Source organism: Dipodomys merriami, unplaced genomic scaffold (genome assembly GCF_024711535.1).
Source record: "Dipodomys merriami isolate MVZ:Mamm:240054 unplaced genomic scaffold, mDipMer1.0.p SCAF_7, whole genome shotgun sequence".
NCBI classification, from domain to species: domain Eukaryota; kingdom Metazoa; phylum Chordata; class Mammalia; order Rodentia; family Heteromyidae; genus Dipodomys; species Dipodomys merriami.
The window spans coordinates 24,478,855-24,504,330 of record NW_027206290.1 but is presented as its reverse complement, the minus strand read 5'-3'; the positions used below and the strand labels follow the sequence as shown (position 1 = coordinate 24,504,330).

At 38.4% G+C, this 25,476-nt stretch overlaps 1 protein-coding gene across 4 annotated transcripts in view; it reads right to left on the bottom strand.

Annotated features, from left to right (window-relative positions):
* The window catches only part of Agl (amylo-alpha-1,6-glucosidase and 4-alpha-glucanotransferase), a 69,998-nt gene that overhangs the window by 10,781 nt on the left and 33,741 nt on the right, over window positions 1-25,476 (bottom strand). For 3 of the 4 annotated variants that reach the window (XM_070007802.1, XM_070007803.1, XM_070007804.1), the window contains exons 14-30: window positions 25,037-25,200; window positions 24,405-24,506; window positions 24,135-24,290; window positions 23,895-24,045; window positions 21,985-22,109; window positions 21,783-21,895; window positions 21,530-21,664; window positions 21,065-21,195; window positions 16,531-16,667; window positions 16,186-16,319; window positions 14,318-14,493; window positions 9,975-10,077; window positions 9,042-9,267; window positions 6,141-6,252; window positions 3,747-3,882; window positions 1,814-1,926; window positions 39-250 (exon numbers count right to left, since the gene is read on the bottom strand). In XM_070007802.1, coding sequence (XP_069863903.1) covers window positions 39-250; window positions 1,814-1,926; window positions 3,747-3,882; window positions 6,141-6,252; window positions 9,042-9,267; window positions 9,975-10,077; window positions 14,318-14,493; window positions 16,186-16,319; window positions 16,531-16,667; window positions 21,065-21,195; window positions 21,530-21,664; window positions 21,783-21,895; window positions 21,985-22,109; window positions 23,895-24,045; window positions 24,135-24,290; window positions 24,405-24,506; window positions 25,037-25,200 — 2,426 coding nt within the window. Of the gene's footprint in view, window positions 1-38; window positions 251-1,137; window positions 1,193-1,813; window positions 1,927-3,746; window positions 3,883-6,140; window positions 6,253-9,041; window positions 9,268-9,974; window positions 10,078-14,317; window positions 14,494-16,185; window positions 16,320-16,530; window positions 16,668-21,064; window positions 21,196-21,529; window positions 21,665-21,782; window positions 21,896-21,984; window positions 22,110-23,894; window positions 24,046-24,134; window positions 24,291-24,404; window positions 24,507-25,036; window positions 25,201-25,476 lie in introns of those variants that run through there. The other variant, XM_070007805.1, reaches the window with a different exon arrangement.

The following is a 25,476-nucleotide window of genomic DNA, read 5'->3' as shown; positions in this document are numbered from 1 at the left end:
CATGCTTGAGGTTTGAAAATAATGGGGAAATCACTGACCACGACCATGGCTATGGTGAAATTTGGCCTGAGCTGGTAGTCACACCAGGGGCTTGATGCACCGTAGCTGTCTTTGTATATGCCACGCTTGTGAACTAGGTTCGGGTGCTTCTCATTAGGGTCTGATGGGTCTTCTGAAACATGAAACAGCTTTTCAAAGTTGTTTTGTATTTTTCTGTTCCATTCATCATAGGAGACTGCTGTAAATTTCCCTGGAAAAGGATGAATGACATAGTTTTAGATATTTAAAGCATTTCAAGCATCTAGTCATATTTAGTTTACTTATTTTTATCTTCTAGGAGGAAAAGATAGATGTCTACTTTTTTTTTTTGCCAGGCCTGGGACTTAAACTTAGGGCCTGCGCACTGTCCTTGAGCTTCTTTTGACCAAGGCTAGCACTCCACCACTTGAGAGACAGTGCCACTTCTGGCTTTTTCTGTGTATGTGGTACTGAGGAATCAAACCCAGGGCTTCATGCATGCTAGGTAAGCACTCTACCACTAAGCCACATTCATCTGACTGTTTTTTAAAGATCTTTCTGACTGGTCTAAATTGAGATGTGCTATGCATGAAACATATTCATAGGATTTCAAAGATTTATACATCCCAAAAAAGAATGAAAATAATTTTCATGCAATAATTTTGCATTGATTAGACATCGAACAGTATTTTACCTACATTAAGTTAAAGATCTTATAATTAATTCCATCTGTTTCTTTTTACTTTTTCCAAATGTGAATACTAGAAAATTTCATACTATGTATGTAGCTATACTGGACAGCAGTATTCTAGAAAAACATGTGAAGACTTCAAAAGTGTGCATATACTCTGCTCTGTAACTGAAAAAAAAATAGCACAACATGGAAATAATAACTAGGTAGATTTTCTTATCTGAGTTCAAAGGTACTATAAAAAGTGTGTGGTTGCTAGGTACCAGTGGCTCATGCCTATAATCCTAGCTACTCAGGAGGTTGAGATCTAAGGATTATGGTTCTAAGCCAGCCTGGGCAGGAAAGTCCGTGAGACTCTTATCTCCAATTAATCACCAGAACCCAGAAAACTGGAAGTGGCGCTGTGGCTTAAGTAGTAGAGCACTCACCTTGAGCTGAAGAGCTCAGAGACAGCGCTCAGGCCCAGAGTTCAAGCCCCATGACCTACAAAAAAAAAAAAAAAAGTGTGTGGGGGCAGGGAAGGTGGCTCAGTGGTAGAGCGCTTGCCTTGCATGCATGAGGCCCTAGGTTCGATTCCTTAGCACCATATAGTCAGAAAAAGCCGGAAGTGGTGCTGTGGCTCAAGTGGTAGAGTGCTAGCTTTGAGATGAAGAGTTGAGGGACAGTGCCCAGGCCCAGAGATCAGGCTGCACAACCAGGAAAAAAAAAAAAAGTGTGGTTGTCAAGTGCTGGTGGTTCATATCATATCTGTAATCCTAGCTACTCAAGGAGGCTGAGCTCTGATGATCATGTTTTGAAACCAGCCTTGGCAGCAAAGTCTGTGAGACTCATATCTGAAAGTAGAGTTGTGGCTCAAGTGGTAGAGCTCAGAGAACAGTACCCAGGCACTAAGTTTAAGGTCTAGTACTGGCATTGGTGTGTGTGTGCACACATGCACACACAGAGTATGGTTTGTAACCAGGTTTGTTAAAATTTCCACACTAGGAAACTGATGATTTTTATTTCCTCTTGAGGAAATAGTTAACTGAGTCAAATGGTAATTATACTGGTGAAAATAAGCACAGTACATTAGAAATTTCTTGGTAAACAAAATGAACAGCTTACCATGTCTTTTTATTCTGACTTCATGATAAGGGAAAATATTCTTTCTGGATAATTCCAGCAACCAACGGACGGTAGATTTACACAGGCCGACGATTTCCACAGCAGACCCATCTCTAAATTAAAAATAAACTTCATTTTTCTAAGTTGGATTCATTTAAACACTATTTAAAAGAGCATTTGAGAAATAGCCTAGCAATGTATGGGTGGCTCACTGGTACAGGACTAACCTAACATGTAAAAGGCCCTGGGTTTGGGCTCTAACACTAAAAACACTCAATCAACCAATCACCACTCCAAGTAAAGATCCCCAAACAAGAAAAATTTTAACTAATATGACTAATCATGACTAATAACATTAATTTTTAAAATAAAAATTATAGCATTAACAAAATTAATTATATTAATCAACTAATGCTATGAGTAATGTTATATTTAATATTATGACTAATGTACAACTATGTACAAAAAAAGTTCTCATTTTATTAGGAATTTGTATTATATCATGAGAAACGTCCTTTTACTATTTTGCCATTATTTTTGTAACTTTTTTTTTTGGGGGGGGGGTCCAGTCATGGGGCCTGAACTCTGGGCCTGGGTGCTGTTTCTCAGTTCTTCAGCTCAAGGATAGTGCTCTACCACTTGAGCCACAGCACCACTTCCAGCTTTTTTTCCTTTTTGCTTATGTGGTGCTGAGGAATCGAACCCAGGACCTCATGCATGCAAGGCAAGTGCTGTACCCCTGAGCCACATTTCTAGCCCCTTGTAACATATTTATAAATAATCATTTCCAAGGAAAGTAAAAAGAAAATATAAGATCTAATAATGTTGGCCTGAGTTGGAAGACATGGAGTGGAGAATGATGGAAGGGGTGACATTAATCAAGATGCATTGCATTCATAAATTGACCTGTTGGATTGAAATCCTTTTGTACAACTACTGAAAGACAATACAAGACAATACAAACAAATAGGATTTTTAAAGAATTTGTAAGCAAGTAAAGACAGAAACTTTCTTTTATCTCTTTTTTTCTTGCGCTAGCAATTAAACCCAAGGCCACAGGCTAAGCAAGTGCACTCTCTGAGTATCCAGTTCAAGATGAGCTATTTGATTAGTTTTGGTACAGTTCTGATGGAAGATAAAATCTTGGATTAGAAAACAGATTCTCAATTTTATATAGTATCAGGAGCAATATTTAGGAAATAATCTATATAAGTCTGTATAAATCAAAAGAAAGAAAACTGATTAAGTGGAAAATTATAGGATAAAGGAAAAAAAATTAGAGAGAAAAAAAGCAAAGTTCAGGAAGTGAAAAAGTTTCCTGAAAGATGGACAACTGGTTACTTCTATGTTTGCAATAGATGGCATAATGAAATAGTTACACTGAAAGCAGTCTAGATTCAGAAAATGTCTTAACCACGTGCGAATCAAACATGAAAGTTTTCCTTAGTGAGGTTTGCAGGGATGCACATCAAAACACCATGAAAGTTTCCAAAGGAGAGGAGATAGCTCTTTGACATGACTGACTTACTCTAAGGAGATTGTGTGCTTCCACAAAGGAAGAGGAAGGGGTGAGTAGAAGAGGAAGGGCAGAAGGAGGAGAGAGATTCCGATTGATAAAATGGGAGGACTGAATTTGATGGAATTCTGAATTTCCTTTATTTGGTTAGAAAAGCAAAAGATTTAACAGGCATGTCTTTAAAAAAGGAAATGGTAGATTAAAAGGGCATAAACAAGCCAGGAGGCTGAGATCTGAGATTGTGGTTTGAAGCCAGCCAGGGCAGAAAAGTTTGTAAGACTCTTATTTTTAATTAACCTTACAAAGGCTAGGAGTAGAGAGCTATGACTCAAGTGGGAGAGTGCCAGCCTTTAGGGAAAAAAACTAAGGCCCTGAGCTCAAAAAAGCACAATCACATAGCAGTGTAAACAACACTACCTTGGTGTGGCCGGGATTCCTCTGTTTCTAGCTCTGTCACTTTCTCCCATTTTATCCATCCATGTGCCACAATTCAAGCGATTTCCTCCATAAACAAACCCCGTTTCTTCGTCAATCCCAGCAGTTATATTAAAGCCTCAAAGAGCAAAATAGAACATTTATAAAATAAGATATTGAGAACAATTATACAGTATAAATAGCATGTGGACATAAGTATTTAAAACATCTAAAAATTTAAAGGAATAAACTAGGACAATTACTCTGAAGATAAATTTCATATTACTTCAAAAGTTTAAGATATGCATATCCAACCTCATAGAAATTTCATTTCTCTCTCCTTAACCAGGTGCACATGGAAATGTTTATCAGGACTTTGATTATAACAGTGATTATATTAGCAAATACATAAACCATCACTCAGCAGAGGAGTGGCTAGATTTTGTTTATACAATGGGAAACTGTATCATTTAAAATCAATGACTGAATTTACACCTATCAAAATGGATAAGTTCCCAAGATAAAGTAATTGAATAAACAGGGTACAAAAAGTTACACTAGTAAGGAGATTTTCTGTAAAAGTATATAATATAGATGATACTAACATATATATTTTTGTATGTCTAGTGCAAGTTTCATGTAAAATTTTAACAAGTTTCATTTAAAACTTAAAGTATGTATTACAGCACTGAATGTATACTACATAAAGAATATCACATATGATTTATATATATATATATATACATATATATACACATTCACAACTCCTTAACATATGCAAGCATACAAGGAAATAGCACACCCTAATATGGGATAATCATTAATTCTAGAGAGGAAAGAGAGAAAATAAATGAAACTTTGAATATATCTGATATGGTTTCTTTCTTTTCAAGGTAAAACAGGAAGATCTGAAGAAAATATTAATACCTGTTTAAACTCAGTGCTAGGTTCAAAGTTAAAAGAAATCTTACTTTCTGTGAAGTTAAAATGTTAAAAAGTTAATTAAACTAAAATAATTCAGAGAAATCACAAGAAATGTTCTTTAAATATAAAATCTGTTGATTTCTCTTAGTGAAGGGGAGAATAGTATGTGATTGTTATCAGGTGATTTGGGCTAATAATTGTGTTACCACTACACAAAATAAATGAACCATTTTTTTTTTTTTTGGTTGGTCATGTAGCTTGTACTCTGGGCCTGGGCGCTGTCCCTCAGCTCTTCAGCTCAAGGCTAGTGCTCTACCACTTGAGCTACATCATCACTTCCGGTTTTCTGGTGGTTTATTGGAGATAAGAGTTTCACGGAGTTTTCTGCCCGGGCTGGCTTTGAACCGAGATCCTCAGATCTCAGCCTCCTGAGTAGCTAGGATTACAGGTGTGAGCCACCGGCGCCTGGCTTAAATGAACAATTTTTAATTTAATTGTATACAACATAATTCAGCAGAACACAGAATTAAGAAAGAATTAAGCTAAGTATATATCAATATTAGCTAATGAGTTAGTGAGTTTGGAGCAGCCACAATAAATTATTCAAAAGCTTGTTACTATATGCTAAAAAACACCTTCTTATATCAATATAGAGATGATAAAAGCTTATAATCCTATTACAAAAACAATACTCATGTATTTCCCTCTAGTCTTTTCACATAATAATATTTTCAGAAGCATTTTTTCAAAGCATCATGATCATGACTTAAGGAGGATTATGGTTTGAAGCCAGCATGGACAGAAGTTTGCAAGTACCCTTCTCAACCAGAAGCTAGACATGGTAGCATGTGCCTGCTTTCCTATTTATATATTCATAAATCTTTCTAATAAAATATATTCCTAAACTGCTTTCAAAAAGAAATGAATCAGATGGGTGCCAGTGGCTCATGCCTGTAATCCTAGCTACTCAGGAGGCTGAGATCTGAAGATCAACATTCAAAGTCAGCCTGGACAGAAAAATTTGTGAGACTCTTATGTCCAAAAACTACCAAAAAGCCAAAAAAAGAGGTATGGCTCAAGTGGTAGAATGAAAAAACTCAGGGATAGCACCTAAGACCTAAGTTCAAGCTCTAGCATTGGCACCAAAAAAATGCAAAAAAACAAAAAACAAGTACACAAAAGGACGGCAGGTGTAGCTCATGGATAGATGGCCTACCTATTAAACACAAGACCCTGGTTCAAGCTCAGTATCCCCCCCCCCTCTCCCCCCCCCCCCCCCACACACACTCTACACTACACACAGAAATCAAATTTTATCTTTCCTCTGGAAACTAAAAACCATGGTGAGCTCAAGAAGTAATATTTCTCATCATTAGATCTGGAGGTTTGCCTGCAAATATTTGCAAAGTTAACGACCAATTGCAAGGTTTACTTTTATCACACAAGTGAATCTAGATGTTAGTGAGTGATTACCTTCGTCCTTCATGTTTCGATCTATCTGCGGCCCAGCATTCCTCTCCCGGAACTGAATGCCCTGCATGTTCCTCTGCATGGCTTCCTGTATGACTTCACACAGCGGTTGGTCCTGTTGCAGACAGAGGGTGTTACCTCCATTACAAAGGACATGTCCTCCCCAAGAGCCTCAACTAAGCAATGGGAAGAGAGATTAGGGACTGATGGGGATGGGAGAAAAAAAAAGAAAAAAGCATTTCCTATACCTCAAAGGTTACAGTTGACATGTGAGTATTTGACATTCCTAGTTTATTCAGGTCAGTGATTACTAAATCATTTGTAATTCTGTAGATATATGTAAAGGAATCTAGTAAGCACATATAGTTTCTATTAGCATAATACATAGTAATATATCTAATACATCATCCAGAACCTCCATTTTAAATTGACATAGCTGTTCTTACTTACATAATAATATATGTTATATATATGTATATATATATACATATATATATATATAAATGTATAAGTAATATAGCTGGGTGCCCGTGGCTCATGCCTGTAATCCTAGCTACTCAGGAGGCTGAGATTTGAGGATCAAGGTTCAAAGCCAGCCAGGCAAGAAAGTCTGTGAGATTTATCTCCAATAAACCACCAGAAAACTGGAAGTGGTGCTGTGGCTCAAGTGGTAGAGCACTAGCCTTGAGCTGAAGAGATGAGATATAGCACCCAGGCCCAGCGTTCAAGTACCAAGACCGACAAAAAAAAAAAAAGTAAGTAATATAGGTTATATATATATATAAAATCACATTTATTATTTGCCTAATATTTATAATTTATTTACCTAATCTATGTTAGGTAGTAGCAATAAATTGGTGTAAAAGTTGCATCCTCAAAATGGGGCTCTACCACAAATCTAGAAAATATCCTACCACTAGCCAGGAGCTAGTGGCTCAGGCCTGTAATCACAGCTGCTCAGGAGGCTGAGATCTGGAGGATTATATTTCAGGGCCAACCAAGGCTGAAAAGTCTGTGAGGTTAAATGTCCAATTAGCCATAAAAGCCAGGCTGGAGGTGTGGCTCTGGCAGTTTGTCAGAGGTGAGCAAAAAAGCTGAGTAAGAGCAAGAGGTGCTAAGTTTAAACCTTAGAACTAGCCAAAATAATAATAATAATAAAAAAGAGCCAAGTGCTGGTAGTTCATGGGCTGTAATCTTAACTACTCAGGGGCCTGAGATCTGAGGATTGCAGTTCAAAGCCAGCCCATTCAGTAAGGTTGGTGAAACCATTATCTCTAGCCAGCAAAATGCCAGAAATGAAGCTATGGCTCAAATAGTAGAGTGCTAGCCTTCAGTTAAAAAAAAGCAAAAGAGAATATGAGGCTCTGAGTTCAAGCCCTAGTACCAGCACATCATAAATAAGGAAAATATTCTATAGTGAATGTAAGGAGTACATAAATAACTTTTTTACCCATATAAATAATGAATGTAATATTCAGGACATATATAACTATATTTTAAAAATAAGACAAAGCACATTAGAAGTAAAATGTTTAGAGCTATTCATTATATTCCATTTGGAAACCTCTCAACAAGACTATCATGTAAAAATTCTTTTAGAAATAATAAAAACAACAACTATGAAGCACCTTTAAAATGCTAAAGAATAGGGGCTGGGAAGGTGGCTCAGTGGTAGAGCGCTTGCCTTGCATACCTGAGGCCCTGGGTTCGATTCCTCAGCACCACATAAGAAAAAAGCCGGAAGTGGCACTGTAGCTCAAGTGGTAGAGCGCTAGCCTTGAGCTGAAGAGCTGAGGGACAGGGCCCAGACCCAGAGTTCAGGCCCCACGACTGGACCCCCCCCCTAAAAGCTAAAGAATATTATTACTAACAAACTTCAGGAAAACAATGTAACTATCTAAATACCAGTGTGCTGTATAAAGTAAGCCTACAGTCACCAAACTAAAAAAGGTCAGTTGACAACAGAGTATTAACAGAAATAGTTTTGAACAAGTGTCTGAGTACTTCATCACGGGAAAAACAACCTATTCTAGGCTGGAAGTAGCTTTGACCCATACTATGGCACATGTGCAACAAATGATGAGAGCAGATCAGAAGTAGCCCCCATGTTATCTCTGAGTGGACAAAGAATTGCTCCCACATCTATGAAATGTTCAGAATGCCCTGTACTGGGGGCCGAGGCCCTCACAACTGTCTCTCTACCCCATTCCATAGTTTCTTACCACTGCTCACACTAGACTGAGCCTCAATTGCCTCAATGAATGAGATTTACTATTTCTGTCATCCTGTGTGTGTCAAGCTGGGGATGGAGCCCAAGGTCTCATGCACACCAGACAGGCGCTTACCATTCTTAGACTTTGTAATGAGCACCCACAATTCCCCATCTCTCTTGAAATCCTACTCACCTTTTAAGTTCAGAGAAGGAATAATTTGGCTACTTTCGGAAGTGCTCCCTGAGACCCACTTCTAGCTCTCTACTTCCCTTTAATAAGACCACGTAATACTTCTATGTCTTTCTGCAATGACATTTCTGTACATATCCCCACTTCCACTCAACCTCTCCTAATACTAGTAGATTCTAAATAAATAGCGGTAATTGGAATATTTCCTAAGATTTGGATTCTAACTTATATTTTAGGTTCAACAACAACAACAAAAGTTATATTTGAGATGGGTGCTAGTGACTCACACTTGTAATCCTAGCTATAGCTGAGGACTATGGTTCAGAGCCAACCCAGGCAGGAAAGTCCCTGAGAGTCTCATCTCCAAGAATCACCAAAAAGCCAGAAGTTGAGGTGTGGATCAAGTGGTAGAGCGCCAGCCTTGAGCAAAAAAAGCTAAGTAACAGTGTCCAGGCCCCAGTACTGGTGCACACACACACACACACACACACACATTACTTACAAATGCGCCAGCAGGCAGAGGAGCAGAGTCGTCACTGGGATACATTCTGGACACAGGGCACTTGAGGATGTTGACTCCATTGGGAACCATTTTGCAGTAGTCCTGGATGCACTGTAGCCACCACCACACAGCGTCCCGGCAATTGTACCTGGCGTAAGTTCCTTCACCGAGGAGATTGGGTATGAGACCGTGCCGCAAGGTACCAGCAAATGCTAAAATGATGTTCCTAAAACAGCCAGGTAAGTAGGTCATTTGAAATGAAAACAAATACTAAAAATAAAAAAGGCAAAAATGATCACTTTTGGTGACTATGTTTTAAGTGCATTTTCTCATTTGCCCTCACTTCTTTATCTGTTTTGTAAAGTCATATTACAGAACAAGCACTTAATTTATTATTTTTTTTCTGTACTAGGGTTTGAATTCAGAGCCTTGGGCTTGCTGAGTGTGTGTTCTCACAGTTGAACCACATTCCTAATTTTGCTTTTTATTTTTCAGATAGGGTCTTGTACTACTACTCAGGGCAGGCCTAGGACCATAGTGAGTCTATCTACATCTCCTGTGTAGGTAAAAATATAAGAATGGACCACCACATATAGTTTGTTTTTTGAGATGAAGGTATCATTGACTTTTCATTCTAAGAGCATAAAATGGTTTACAAAATTTAATTTATTGGAACAAATTAACAAATGATAAAGATAACTTGATCTGCAATATGGAAGATTAGAACTTAGTAACTTTTTCTTCCATTGAGTAAAGAGACTCAATGGAAGAGTCAATCCTATTCAATAAACAGATGAGAGAGGAAAAAATTTAAATGTATGCAGAACATACCACTGAAATGCTGGGAACAAATGGATAAAAAGGGACATTGGACAAACATGCAGAAAGCCCTGATTTATAAATCTGCATTGCAACCTTTACAGAAAGTCTTACCTGGCCTCTAAATGGCGTCCAGTAACAAGCAGTAGACCTCTAAGTGCAATGAATGTATCCCTGCCCCAGCAGCGGAAAAGACCAGAAGAAAAATGAGGTAAGCCTAACAGAAAAGATGACAAAGCAATAATATATCAATCATAATAATACAGCCAAACTATGAACTACAGTACCTCACAACACTAACCTGGGTAAGTGACAAGAGGTCTGCCAATGCTCTAAAATTACCTATGGAGTATATTTCTACATTTATGTCAACTTTTGTGGAGTGAGGTTGTGCAGTCTCGTGAGATTCTTGAAGGTTAAGAACCAAAGCAAAACAAGCATTAGCACTGGACTAAACCTCCAGCCCCAGGAACCACAAACACAGGGATTCCCAACTGAATCCATTTGAATGTGTTCTCAAATAGGGAACAATTTTCTTTTAATAAATTAAAAGCTTAAAAAAAATCAGAGCTCAAATTTTAACATATGCCAGGCGCTGGTGGCTTACACATGTAATCCTAGCTACTCTGGAGGCTGAGATCTGAGAATCACGGTTCAAAGCCAACCAGGGCAGGAATGTTCATGAGACTCTTATCTCCAATAAACTACCAATAAACTACCAAAAAACTAGAAGTGGTGCTGTGGTTCAAGTGGTAGAGTGCTAGCCTTGAGCTGAAGAGCTGAGGGGCAGCACCCAGACCCAGAGTTACTGGGCCTGACAAAATAAATAAATAAATAAATAAATAAATAAATAAATATTAACATATAATCTAACACTGTACTATAAATTATATACTCTACAAGATTCTCCCTTGATGTTAAGGAAATGATACACATTAGATGGAACCATTACCTGGAGGACACACTTAGCAAAATGTGTTTACAGATCCATTATTCTTCATCCAAAATTTACTACAAAACTTATAGTGCTATATACTTCATACAAAATATCTATATCTATATCTATGTAAATAGATATAGATATATGCAGATCTTGTGAATGATTGTTTAAAGTATTATAGTTTCATGGAAAAGCTTTTTTGTGTGTGTGCGGGTCCTGGGGCTTTAATTCAGGGCTTGGGTGCTTTCCTTGCACTTCCCCCCTCTCCCCAAGATTTAGTGCTTTACCACTTGAGCAATACTTCCACTTCTGGATTTTTTAGTGCTTAATTGGAGGTAAGAGTCTCACGGACTTTCCTGCCCAGACTAGCTTTGAACCATGATCCTCTTAGCTCAGTCTCCTGAGTAGCTAGGGATACAGGCATGAGCCACTGGTACCTGGCTTCATGGAAAGTTTTAGCATACACTAGTTATATGGGAGGGGGGAAATCTCATTATGACATGTCTACCTCTGTGCCTATATGCAGCGTCAGTGAGATTCTTCATCCTGTTTTCATTGATGATTGCAGTGTATGTCAAAATTATATCTGAAATTTCTTTGTTTCTTATTTATTCAAGGACCATATCTCCTATCTCCCCAGTAGAAAGTTAGTCCTAGGATGGCAGAAAACTTATTTGCTTTTTCACCACACTGAAAATTAGAACTGAAATTATTACTGAAAATTATAGGTGGCATATATTCCTATAAATATTTGTTGAGTAAATGAAATAAAAGACTAGGCTAGGGGATAAATTGAAACATGAAAGAACCTGACTAAGAAGAAAAATCTGGCAATTCTTACAAGTACTTCACAATGAAGTTTCTGGTTGTTTTGTTTTTGTTTTTTTTTTTGTTTTTGATTTTTACTTTCTTGGGGATTAGACATTCATTTCTTCTATTTAGAAAGATCAGAATTAGCCAGGTACTGGTGACTGTAATCCTAGCTGAACAGGTGGCTGAGATTTGATGTATTGTGGTTTGAAACCAGCCCAGGTAGAAAAGTTTGTTAGATTTTCATTTGCAAGGTAACCAGAAAAACATAGTACTGGAAGCATTGCTAAAGTAGTAGAGTGCCGGCCTAGCAAGCATGAGGCCAAGTTCAAACTCCAGTACTGAAGAAAAAAGAACAAAAGAAAAAATAAAGAATGAAGGAAAAGAATTAGAGGCAGCATTAGACATTTTTTCTACAATGTACTCAAAATGATTGGTACACAATTTCCTCAAACATGCTGGGTATTATTTATATATGGGTGACATATTATATAGATGGCTGAAGATGATTATGACAGTGACAATGGTTACCCACAGCACTTGTGTCATAGAGATTTTCCAGTGCTTTAACATCTTGTATGTGACATGTATACAGACTCAAGAATGAGTCTGAACTGGCATGTCTGAAATATCCACAGTTTTTTTGTTAAGAAGTAAAAACTACCTGGGTACTGGTGGCTCATACCTGCAATCCTAGCTACTCAGGAGGCTGAGATCTGAGGATCATAGTTCAAAGCCAGCCTAGGCAGAAAAGTCCATGAGATTATTATCTCCAAGAAACTACTCAGAGAAAGATGGAAGTGGTGCTGTGGCTGAAGAGGTAGCGTGCTAGCCTTGAGCAAAAGAGGCTCAGGGACAGTGCCCAGGCCCTGAGTTCAAGCCCCAAGACTGGAACAAAAAACGAAAAAAAGGAAAAGCTTCTGTCCACTCACGTCTGTAATACTAATTACTCAGGAGGCTGAGATCTGAAGACGGTGGTTCCAAGCTACCCCAGCAGGGAAGTCTTATTGACAAATTAGTTACACAAAAACGAGCTGTGATTTAAGTGGAAGAACACTAGCCTTGAACAAAAAAAACTCAGGGACAGAGCCTAAGCCCTGAGTTCAAACTCCAGGATGGTCATACACGAACAAGAAAGGTAAAAAGGTAAGTGAACATGGTGGTGCATGTCTATAATATCAGCACTCAAGAGGCAAAGGCAAAAGGATCATAAGCTTGAGGCCATTCTGGGTAACCTAGAAAGATCATGTCCCCAACCTCTTACAAAGAAAAAAAGCTATAAAAATCTCTGGCACTGATACAAGAAAATGTTTTTTGTTTGTTCGTGTTTTTTTTTTTGTTTGTTTGGTTTTTTTGGGGGTCCAGTCTCTGGGCCTGAGCGCTGTCCCTCAGCTCTTTAGCTCAAGGCTAGTGCTCTACCACTTGGGCTACAGTGCCACTTCCGGTTTTCTGGTGGTTTATTGGAGATAAGAGTTTCATGGACTTTCCTGCCCTCTGAACCGCAATCCTCAGATCTCAGCTCCTGAGTAGCTAGGATTACAGGTATGAGCCACCAGTGCCCAGCTACAAGAAAATGTTTATATCACCTTTTATTTTTGGGTCCGGTCGTGGGGTCTGAACTCTGGACCTGGATGCTGTCCCTCAGCTCTTCTGGTCAAGGCTAGCACTCTACAACTTGAGCCACAGCGCCACTTCCGGCTTTTTTCTTTTTGCTTATGTGGTGCTGAGGAATCGAACCCAGGGCCTCATGCATGCAAAGCAAGCGCTCTACCACTGAGCCACCTTCCCAGCCCAACCTTTTTGACCTTTAAGAGTTTAAAACTTATCAGTCACACATAGTTGAAGTTGTCAATTATTGTAAAAGTTTACAATTAAAATTGTTTTGTAGTAATATTACCACAGAAAGCCATTTTCAGTGTCTTAAGATAAGCTCCCTCAAGAACCTATTTGTGAGTTTGAGTATAGCTCTATTTTTTGCCAGTATGGATCAGGCAAAAGACCCCATCAGGTTGCTGGAAGCAAGTATTAGAATTTGTTTCTACTTACTGATTCTACTTGTACTTACTGATATGTTTCTTGCCTGACATATTTAATAATTTTTTACAATTGTCCTAAATAAAATGGCAATTTCTATTTCAGTTGTTGGGTATCATAAGCATTTCATCTGATCTGAGCAGATGTACAGTTAAAGAAATTTCACTAACAGAGCCAATATGTAATGCAATAGACACACAGATGGTAGAATTACTTCTCTCCTATGGTTTTATGTATTTCAGTTTAGTTTGGAGAGTTCTAAAGTTCAATGGCCTGAAATACTAAGTACTTTCTAGAAGTTTGATGGAAATTATTAAAAAGAAAAGCCTGTCCTTCAGTGGACTTTGCTTATTTGAATTTGTGACTCTTGGTAATTGCAAAGTTGGGTTTCTTTTTAAACACTGAAGAATAAATACAATTGGAAAACAGACACTTGTAGAAGAACGGTTTACCCAGCCACAATCCAACAACACATAAATGCTTGGTGTATAGTTATAAATAAATAGTAAGTATGGTTAATATTTTTACACGTGAGCTCCTATGAAACCTTACTAAGAAATAAAACAAAAATCGCCGATAAGATGATGAATTTAAAAGACCCAATCATTTCTCATGGGTTTTCCTTCTTGAACACTATGGACTTGCATGTTTTGCCCTCTCTAAGACGCCTTACCTGCGGCCAAGGAAGCACAGCACTGCTCCTTCTCTCTGGTGATCTGGTTCAGCCTGTATGGCACATCCACAAGGGAGGGTGAGAGGAGGGGCAGGGAGGGGAATCTCCCCACTCCACACATTTGCACAGACCCCAGGGAAAGGTGCTTCACAAAGGTTGAGCCGTTCTGAACAAAGCTGCAACAAATAGTGAACAGTTTAAACAGATGCAGAAATACCAAATATTTTAGCAGTCTTATTTCACTGGGTTTTCTTCCCATCATGTGATTTTCCTATACAAATGTGGGTAACTGATACTATGATTTAAAATGTTGAATTTAGTTAGATTTCAAACCTGCTTTCATATCACTTTTTATTTATTTATTTATTGTCAGTATTGGGGCTTGAACTTGGGAAACTGTCTCAGCTTTTTTTGCTCAAGACTGATACTATACTACTTGAGTCACAGCTCTACTTCTGTTTTTTTTTTCTTTTTTTTTGCTGGTTAATTGGAGATAACAGTCTCATATGCTCAGGCTGGCGTCAAACTGTGATTTTCAGATTTCAGCCACATGACTAGCTAGGATTATAGGTGTGAGCCACTGGCACCTGGCCACCCTTTATTTTAGTTAGCTATTGAAGTTCATGGTCTACTGTGAAACAAATGGTAGGTCTTTTTTCCCCCTGAAATGATGTCCAAGTTAATTTGGTAGCTCCCGTGGGTACACTTCAGTTTGTCATATTATTTTACAGAATCTTACCACTAAAAGCAAATTTAATTTATAATAATAGCAGAGTATTTTTTCTTTTAGGTGATGAAAAACTATATATTCTAAAAATATCAACATTCAACTATACTGAATAGATAAAACCAAATAATATAAAATACCATTTTAGTGGGTTTATAGAAAAGATTTTTAGTATCTGAATTTGCTTTGATATACTATAGACTACAGACTAAAAGGTACTAATAAACTTACTATTTAAAAACTTCTTCAGCTCTGAGTCTATGACAATTCCTTTAGTTTTGATCTTTTCTTCCTTTTTTTTTTTTTTAAATTTGTGCTGGTATTGTTGTACTCTAGACTTTTTACTCTCCTTAGGCTTATTTGTTCATGGCTGGTACTCTACCACTTGAGCCTTGTCTCTACTTCCAACTTTTTGCTTGTTAATTGGAAATAAAAATCTCATAAATTTGCTGGGAACTGGTGGCTCACACCACCAGCTACTCCTAGCTACTCAGAAGGCCAAGATCTGAGAATCATGGTTCAAAGCCAGCCTGGGCAGGAAAGTCCATGAGACTCTTATCTCAAATTAGCCAAACTGGAAGTGGTGCTGTGGCTCAAAGTGGTAGAGCACTAGCCTTGAGCTGAAGAGCTGACGGACTGTGCCCAGGCCCAGAGTTCAAGCCCCATGACCAACCTAAATAAATAAATAAATAAATAAATATCATAAATTTGTCAGCTAAACTGGCTTTGAACCTCAGTTCTCAGATTTCAGCCTCTTTTGTAGGAAGCATTAAAGCCACTGGCACCTAGCTATGTTTTAGTTTTTTACACCCATGTATCAAGTGACTCTGCAGATAGCTACTACACAAACATTTCTATTACCAGCCGGGCGCTGGTGGCTCACGCCTGTAATCCTAGCTACTCAGGAGACTGAGATCTGAGGATCTCGGTTCAAAGCCAGCCCAGGCAGGAGAGACCGTGAGACTCCTATCTCCAATAAACCACCAGAAAACCGGAAGTGGCACTGTAGCTCAAGTGGTAGAGCGCTCGCCTTGAGCTGAAGAGCTGAGGGACAGCGCCCAGGCTCAGAGTTCAAGCCCCATGACTGACAAAAAAAAAAAAAAAAAAAACATTTCTATTACCAGAGCTCTGTTGTCTATACCTTGACATCTGCTTCCATGCTGTATCTAGAAGAGTGGTATATGCACCAATTAAAATAGCATCAAAGTAACATGGGATGAGGTATCGTGGGATCTGCTTCAGGTAGAAGAACATAGCCTGTAACCATTTACCAACCTGTTATAAAAACAATTTAAAAGGTTAATTTGCTGTGTTTATAAACTAAGTATATGTGAAGAGGTAAATCTAAACATGTAACTTTGCTATCCAGATATCAATTAACAAGATTTCCATTTATTAGAATTTAAAGATAATGAAGGGAAGAAAACAGCTCAAGAACACATGTAAATATTATATATAATAGTGATATAATAGAGCTTTACTTTACCTCAGCAATATTTCCTGATCGAGAAACAAGCCGGCCACTGACATAGTCAATCATCCAATCTCCAGATCGCAAATTATCACAGAAAGGATGCCCCAAGTCATTCTTTGGTCTTATTTCTGCCAATACGGACATTAATCCTGAAAATTCAGACATTTCTACATTACTAGCAGAGCTGAAATGCTCCCTAGACTTGAATGATTTGAGGTACACAGAGGGGAAGACATAAAGGAAGCCCACAATGGTGCTTAGGGTGGTGGCAGGTAAAGGTGGTACAGAATAGAACAGGATACCAAGACAACGGATGGCGACTACTGCCACAGGAGCCAGAGCTTTCCCAGAGTCAGAACTTCTGGTACGCTTATTCAAATACACCTGTCCTGACTTCAAGAAGAAAAACAGAGATGCCTGTATGTATTGATGTTAAGACATGGTAGACTCAGTACTATTCAGGCAGATTTAAGAAAATCATAGAACTGGAAATCCAATGTGATATAAGAACAAAGCCAGCTTTGGAAAGAAGAAGCTGTTATGTTTGAAACATAACAGGAAACACTTGGATTTAATCAAAGTATCAAAGTGCAGTATTAGGCATCTAATGATTAGGCTAAGTTCTTAATCAGAAGTATTAGAATTCCTATGACTACACAGTGGATTCTGTCATTTAAATGATATAAGAACTGTACTTATTTCACTCAACAAGACAATGATTTCTAACTTTAAAAATATTTTGAAGCCGGGCACCGGTGGCTCACACCTGTAATCCTAGCTACTCAGGAGACTAAGATCTGAGGATCGTGGTTCAAAGCCAGCTCGGGCAGAAAAGACCATGAAACTCTTATCTCCAATTAACTACCAGAAAGCCGGAAGTGGCGCTGTGGCTCAAGTGGTAGAGCTCTCGCCTTGAGCTGAAGAGCTGAGGGACAGCGCTCAGGCCCAGAGTTCAAGCCCCACGACTGACAAAAAATAAAATTTGAGCCAGGCACTGGTGGCTCATGCCTATAATCATAGCTCCTTTGGAGACTGAAATCTAAAGTTCAAAACCAGCCCAGACCGAAAATCTGTGAGACTCTTTATTTCCAAATAACCAGCAAAAAGCTAAAAGGGAGGTATAGCTCGAGTGTTAGAGCGCCATCCTTGAGGGAAAAAACAGCCAAACAAGAGGACAAAGCCTTGAGTTAATCCCCTGATAGTGGCACAAAAAATTATTCTGCCTTTACTGTGTCCTTTGCACTAAATTCATTTGGTTAGAATTTGATGGATTTTACTGTCAAGTTTTCAGAAGTTAAAAATGAATACATTTAAGATATAGCTTTTTCCCCTTTTCATCTTCCCTTGGAAATAAACTTTATAAACAGACTAGGCAACAAGATAGTATAAAACACTGTTCTACGCATGTCCTAGCACTTTCAAGGAAGATGAACATTGCTCAGGAAATGCTGGCAGCACACTGACTAAGGAATAGCATGACGGAGGCAGTGTTTCAGAAACATCTGACAGAGACCAAGGGCAATGATTTGTGTGGGGGTAAGAAGAGATTGGAAAGCTAGTTAGCTGGATAGGATGGTAACTATAGAAAGAAGAGATGGTCTGCAAAAGAGAATTTGAGAAAGTGTCTACACAGCATAACTTCTGATTACTGAGGAAATCTAACAGAATATGGAGTATTACAAGAAGCGGGGAAGGAGGAAATGGAATGTTGCTTAGGAGAGAGATCAGGTTTGATTTTGTTTTAGGATGCTATTAATTGTGTTAGAAATATCCAATGTGTTGCTGAAACTGTTAAGCTGTTAAAGGTAGCCGGATGCTTTATAGGTGGCTCACATCTATAATCCTAGCTATTGAGGCTGAGATCAGAGGATTGAGGTAGACAAATCCACAGACTCATCTTCAATTATGGAATAAAAAGCTGAAGTTGCTCAAGTAGTATAATATCAGCCCTAAGCAAAAAAGCTAAGAAAGCCTGGTGCTGGTGGCTCATGCCTATCATCCTAGCTACTCAGGAGGCTGAGATCTGAGGACTGCGGTTCAAAGCCAGCCCAGGCAGGAAAGTCTGTGAGACTCTTATCTCCAATAAAAGCATTAGAAAACCGGAAGTGGCACGTGGCTCAAACAGCAGAGTGCTCACCTTAAGCTGAAGAGTGCAGGGACAGCGCCCAAGACCAAAGTTCAAGCCCAATGACTGACCAAAAAAAAAAAAAAGCTGAGAAAGTGCTAAGCCCCGAGTTCAAGCCCCAGTACCAGTACAAAATCAACAACAATAACAAAACAACTATTAGATGGAAGAGGGATTGCTTGTAAAGTAAGAAGCAAATAAGATGAGAGTAATTGTATTTAGAAAAGGTAAGCATGGTCACTTTATAAGACAAAAATCAATTTAAAAAAGGTATTACAAAAGTGTGATATAGTAAATCAAGTAGTAGGAGTTCAATAGTTTAGAGCAAAAGCATAGTAAAATATTTGATTAAAACTTGTAACATAGATGCTTCTTTATAACTCATGCACAAAGTATTTTGCATTACAACAAAAATATTTTTTTTTTTTTTTTTTTGTCGGTCGTGGGGCTTGAACTCTGGGCCTGGGCTCTGTCCTTCAGCTCTTCAGCTCAAGGCAAGCGCTCTACCACTTGAGCTACAGCGCCACTTCCGGTTTTCTGGTGGTTTATTGGAGATAGGAGTCTCACGGTCTCTCCTGCCCGGGCTGGCTTTGAACCGCGATCCTCAGATCTCAGCCTCCTGAGTAGCTAGGATTACAGGCGTGAGCCACCAGCGCCCGGCCTATACAACAAAAATATTTTTAGGAATAAAATCCAAAATTTTCTAAGTATAAAAAGTCTCAGAAAAGTTCACTCCTGTTTTGTATGTGCTTGGTTTTCTAAGAGGGATAAAAGCTACAGAAAATAGCAACAACAATAATGAAAAAGATAAATCTGCTGGGTATGGAAAGTCATGTGCAATTCCAGTTACCCAGGAGGCAGAGACTTGGAAGACTTTGGTTCAAATCCAGCCTGGATAATAAGTCCATGAAAATTCATCTCAATAAAAAGCTGGGTGTGATGGTTCTCGCCTGTCATCTTAGCTATGTAGGAGGATCACAGCCCAGGCTGACCAGAGCAAAAAAAAGTGTGAGATACTATCAGAAAATTAAGTAAAGTAAGAAGGACTGGGGCGAGGAGGAGACATGTCACTGAAGGAGTAGAAGACCCACCTAGCAAACTCTGGTATCTTAAAAACATAAGTACGGAAAGAAACAAACATACACTCTACTTTCTCAAGGAACAATCTGTGCAGTGGAATTTTATATCGAAGGCTTTCCAAGTCCTTACCTTGAACTAAGTCTAACTTATAAGAATTAACTCTAAACCTATGCATAGACCCCACTGCAGGCATTTACACGATCTCCACTTTCCAGAAGAAACACTGACATGCAGAATCTAACTCTCTACTCCACAGTTCTTCAGCTAGTCAGTGTAACACAACGAGTCTGGTGGTAACACCTATTTCTTAACACATGCACCACCCCCATACTCTCTCTCTCTCTCTCTCTCTCTCTCTCTCACACACACACACACACACACACACACACACACACACACACACACACACACACACACACACACACACACACACACACACACACACACACACACACACACACACACACACACACACACACACACACACACACTAATTCCTCAAATAAGGGACCATATTCTCAGGGCAAATAAGGTTATAGTGGCACAGAAGTGAACTAGGTACCAGTGGGAGAATAAGGAAATTATTATGAAAAGGAGGCACTGGGAAAACACAGAACCAAGAATACAGGTTCTATGGAAAATAAGAAAATCGTAACAACCAGCTGGATTAAACTGATAGCAAATACTTAGTTAATTAGCCCATCTTACTAAATACATAATATCTTGCTATCCATTCTCTTTAGAGTATGAATCAAACATGTAATAAAAAATTCCAGTCAGATAAAAAAGAAAAATGTGTTATATTTACAACCCATTCCCATTTGGAGCTCTTCTGGGCAAGTTCTGTATTTGATTACAGGATAAACCGAGTCAAGAAATATTAATCAAGATTAATATATATTTAAGAAGCATAAATGACCTGAAGGAAAGACATAGAAACCACAATTCTAGGTTAATACTTATTACTGAGTACTTTGTGCCACATCCTGTTTTTAGTGTTTTATGTGAATGATCTCATTTAATCCTCATATAGTCTTCTAGTTATATAATATTATTCAATTTTATTATTACTGTTTTTTGAGACAGCGTCTTGCTATGTAGATCAGTGTGGCCTCTTCCTACCTTAGCCTCCTGTGTGCTGAGATCAGAGATGTGTACCAACTCACCCAGCTATTAGGCACATTTTGTTGAAGCAGAAATTGGGCTTTAGAGGTGTTATGTTCCAAAAGACAATGAATAAGGGGCAAAGTCATAGTGTAAACCCAGGTGTTATGCTCTAAGCTCATACTCTTACTTCTATAAAAAAGACACAACTTGTTTAACCACTTTATAACGGCTTACCTTGGAGGCCTGCATACTTAAGCGGTGACCAGTTTGGTATATCGTAACAGCCTCCACCATCTTCTTGTTCTTCTGACTCACATCGATAAAGTATCTGGTTTAGCTCAGCCAAGGTTAATTTAGAGGCAATACTAAGAATTAGAACATAAAGACAACTGAGTAAATACTGAAGTTTTACCTGTTTTATACACAAAAACAAAAGGAGAAAACCTAGTTCAGAAAAATGAAGTGCATACGTGTGTGTGTGTTTGTGTGTGTGTATCTACATGAATATAACATGACAAAGCACACATGGGCACAAATGAGAAAGCAATAGTAAACAAATGTCCCCAGCAGCGGGTGCTGACACTGCTGATCCTTGGACCATCCACTGAGTAAGCAGCAAGGCTATGGAAGCTATTTAAAATCAGTTAAGTCAGGCCAGCCACTAACACAATAAATCTCTACAGAATAAGGTACACTTACGAAGCAAAAGGGATTTTTAGTATAGGATCTGAGTTGTCAACAGCCAGGCTCCCAGATTTAAAGTGAGGACTGAACTGTGTCAGATGATTTCGAAGAATTCCAACCGCAACTTGGGCATGTGGATCAAGGCTAACTCTGAATAATGTGAATAAAAAAAAGTTAATTTTTAGGAGCAACGTACTCAAAATGAAAAGGCTATAAAAACTATTTTAAATATAAGTAAGGTCAATAGTGTGTACTCTAATGAACATACCTGAATATAATAACACTTCCTGGAGATAAATTTTCAAATTCTATTTCTTGAATATATTCATTGGGTCCTTTTGTAGCAACTCCAGCTTGTTTAACAATTTTACTTTCATTCAGCTTGGAAAAATTATATAAAACAACTCATTCAACAAATAATTTTAATGTCCTTAAAATGTTAAACAATAGAAATAAGTGCATCCCAATACCTGAATATGTTCTTTAATTTCTACTGTGATATTTGGCAATCCATTGATTGACTTCTCATCCTTCCTATAAGGATTTGTGGTTCTCTCAATAGTTCTAGCTTCAAGAACTACCTCTTCAATTTTGCCTAGGAATGCATAAAATTCTTAGTGAAAAATCATTCTTAAGATACACTAAAAATTAAATAGAAACAGTATTAAGCATAATACTAAAAATTAAATAGTAGTGTAACAGCACATGAGACAGTGAAAAATCAGTTTAGTAGCTGACAAAGGGAAATGTTTTGAGAACAATCAGTGACCCAAAGAAAGGTTGAACTAACATTGTACAGGGACTGAGTTCTAGATAAAGAAACTAAGTGGGGGGCTGGGAGTACAGGTCAGTGGCAGACTGTGTGCCAAGCACATGAGGTCCTAGGTTCAATCCCCAACACGAAAAATACAAACAACTACAGAAAACTAACATGAACACTAACTATGAACCAGACACATTACTGAATAGAAATTTAGGTATAATCAAGGAAAATGATGATTATTTAAACCCAAAACATTTCAGGTTGACCATTTTTCCAAATTGGAGTTATATGCATATTTAGAAACTAGCAATACATAACAGAATGTGATTGTTTTTACGGGACTCTTCATTCTCTCAATGAACTGGCTAGTGGTTGATGCTTGCACAGAACCATGCTATGCTATAAAACACCATCTATAACACCAAACAGAATATATCTAGAACTAAGCCACTCAATAAAAAAGAGAGTCTTGGCGACTTGTTTTATAACTGTTATATGTTTAGGGGAGACAGTGATTGTTCAAAAGAGGCAGAACTTCAGTTCTTAAAGAATATAAACAGCTGGGCCTTGGTGACCCATGTCTGTAATCCTAGCTACTAAAGAGGCTGAGATCTGAGGATCATGGTTTGAAGCCAGGCAGGAAAGTCTCTGTGAGACTCTTATCTCCAAAGAACCACTCAAAAACCAGAAGTGAAGTGGTGCTGTGGCTCAAGTGGTAGAGTGCTAGCCTTGAGCACAAACAGGATAAAGAACGGCACCCAGGTCCTGAGTTCAAGTCTCACACCTGAACCAAAAAAAAAAAAAAAAAAAGAATATAAACAATTCATGTACTGGTAGAGTAAGACTATTTAAAGACCAGTAAAAATATTTATGTGGCTAAAATAGTGGTATGATATGGGGCTAGAATGGTAGGTGAAGATGAATTTTTATGAAGAGGCTTAAAAATTAAGATAGTTTCCATTTTATATGTGTACATATACTTAAATTTTGCTTTCACAATATATAATTATATATATATGAATACATACATGTGTAATGTGTATAAATATACAAACATATGTAAACATATACACATCATCATCATATATACACACACAATATACAAATAGATTGTCCAGGATGTGAGACAAATGTCCATTTTATATGTATTAGGAAAAAAACAGAATATGTAAGATATAAACAAGAATATTTCACAACTCAAAAGCTTAATTAACATTTGAGGATATTTCTGTCCAGAGTTTGATTCACACAGAAAAACATGTTACATAAGTGTGGCACTTGTGGCTCCACCTGTAACCCTAGGTACTAAGGATGCTGTGATCTGAGAATCATGGTTCAATGCCAGCTTATCCCCAATTAACTACCACAAATATGGAGGTGGATCTGTGAGTCAAGTGGTAGAGCAGCAACCCTGAGTCAAAAAGCCAAGTGAGAGTGTGAGGCCCTGAGTTCAAGCCCCAGGACTGGCACACACAGGGAAAATACAAGCCAAGATTCTAATTCCTTTTCTCAATAGCATTTATCTTTGTCTTGCACTACACACGGCATATAAAGACAATGGCATGAAACCTTTGAATACAGTTGAATGTAATGGTAACAGTTCTCAGGTTACATTACCAGGGATACACATTTGAGGCACTTCCTTGCTATAAAAGGAAGTTTTGGGATTCCTGAACGCAGTTCTGGATACAGCCACAACTGACTGGTGGGTACTGGGCGAGTGTCTCGTGACTGCCACTATGTCTTCATCAACCTGATCGACATACACCTGAGAAATGGAAAGAGCAAGAAGGTTAACACTCCACCTGGAAGCTGGTGGTCCTTCAGAAAGAAATGCAGAAAACTTAAGTTTCTTGCCTGAATGAAACCTTTGGCCCCAAGCTCTTGATGAAGTTTATTGACAGCACACCTGGCTGCAATAATTCCACTCTGGAAATTGACATCACTTGTATTGGATGGCGAGGCTCCAGGATTCCAAGAAGTATAAAATCTTTCTTCAGAAACCACTGAAATCTAGAGAAAGGTACAACTTGACCATGTATACATTACAGTTACAATGAGAGCTTTGGATGAGAGTGATCAAAGTTGGTAGTCATGTGGCTGGTAAGGAACAGCCGGTGAACCAACCTGGTGAGGCACTAGCTCATCATAGCCTCGAGTGCTTCCACTAGCGCAGCATGCCATAGAAACAATAGTGGTACTCGGGAGAGCATCATAGGCAGATCTATGCTAGAAAACGAGAAGAAAGTGAAACTTTACTTTCTTTCATATGCAAAGTGCTAGTATATAGCATAATGAAAAGGATAATTGCATAAATACATTTTGTGTGTGTGTGTGTGTGTGCGCGCGCACGCACGCGTGGGGTTTGAATTCAAGGCCAAGGCAAAGTCTTAGTATTTTTCCTCAGGGCTAGCACTCTACCACTTGAGGGACATCACCACTTGTGGCTCTTTTGTTGGTTAATTAAGGATGGGTCTCATGTACTTTCTTGCTCTGGGTGGCTTTGGACAGTGACCCTCAGAGAGCTAAGCCTCCTGAGTATCCAGAATTACAGGTGTGAACCACAAGTGTGAACCACTGATGCCCAGCTTAAACATACTCTATTACAAACATTTATTTAAAACATACCACAAGACATCCTAAAAACCATATAGTACAATCACTTTTAAGCCTAAGCTACTACTTTTTGGAGTATGTGGGTATTATAGATACTAAGTATAACTAAATGTCATGAATCCGTGAAAAGGACTGGTGCTTACCACAATAGGACATTCGTTATCATGGGTAATATCCATAAACAAGGCATGGGCGATAGCTGGCATCAAAGGCCTCAGACAGGGCTGAACAAAGGATCCTACAGGCTCTCCTCCATATCGGTAAACCAGCCTGCCTTCTTCATGACTGTTGTATGCGCTCATTGCCTCTGTCAAGCAATACAGAAAATTTTAACAATCGGTATTACTTGTGTCCAAGGAGAGGTTGCATTTCTTATCACGACTGATTTTTAAAATACAAACCTCATCAACATTATCACAAATAGGCAACTAAACATTTACAAATCCTAAGAAGTCTTCTAATAACTAACTGGAAAAATAGCTCTCGTAGAAAAAAGAATAGGGGATGGAGGGAGGCATGGCTCAGTGGTATTTTGCCAGCCTATCAAGTGACAGGCCCTGAGTTCAAACCTCAGTACTACCAA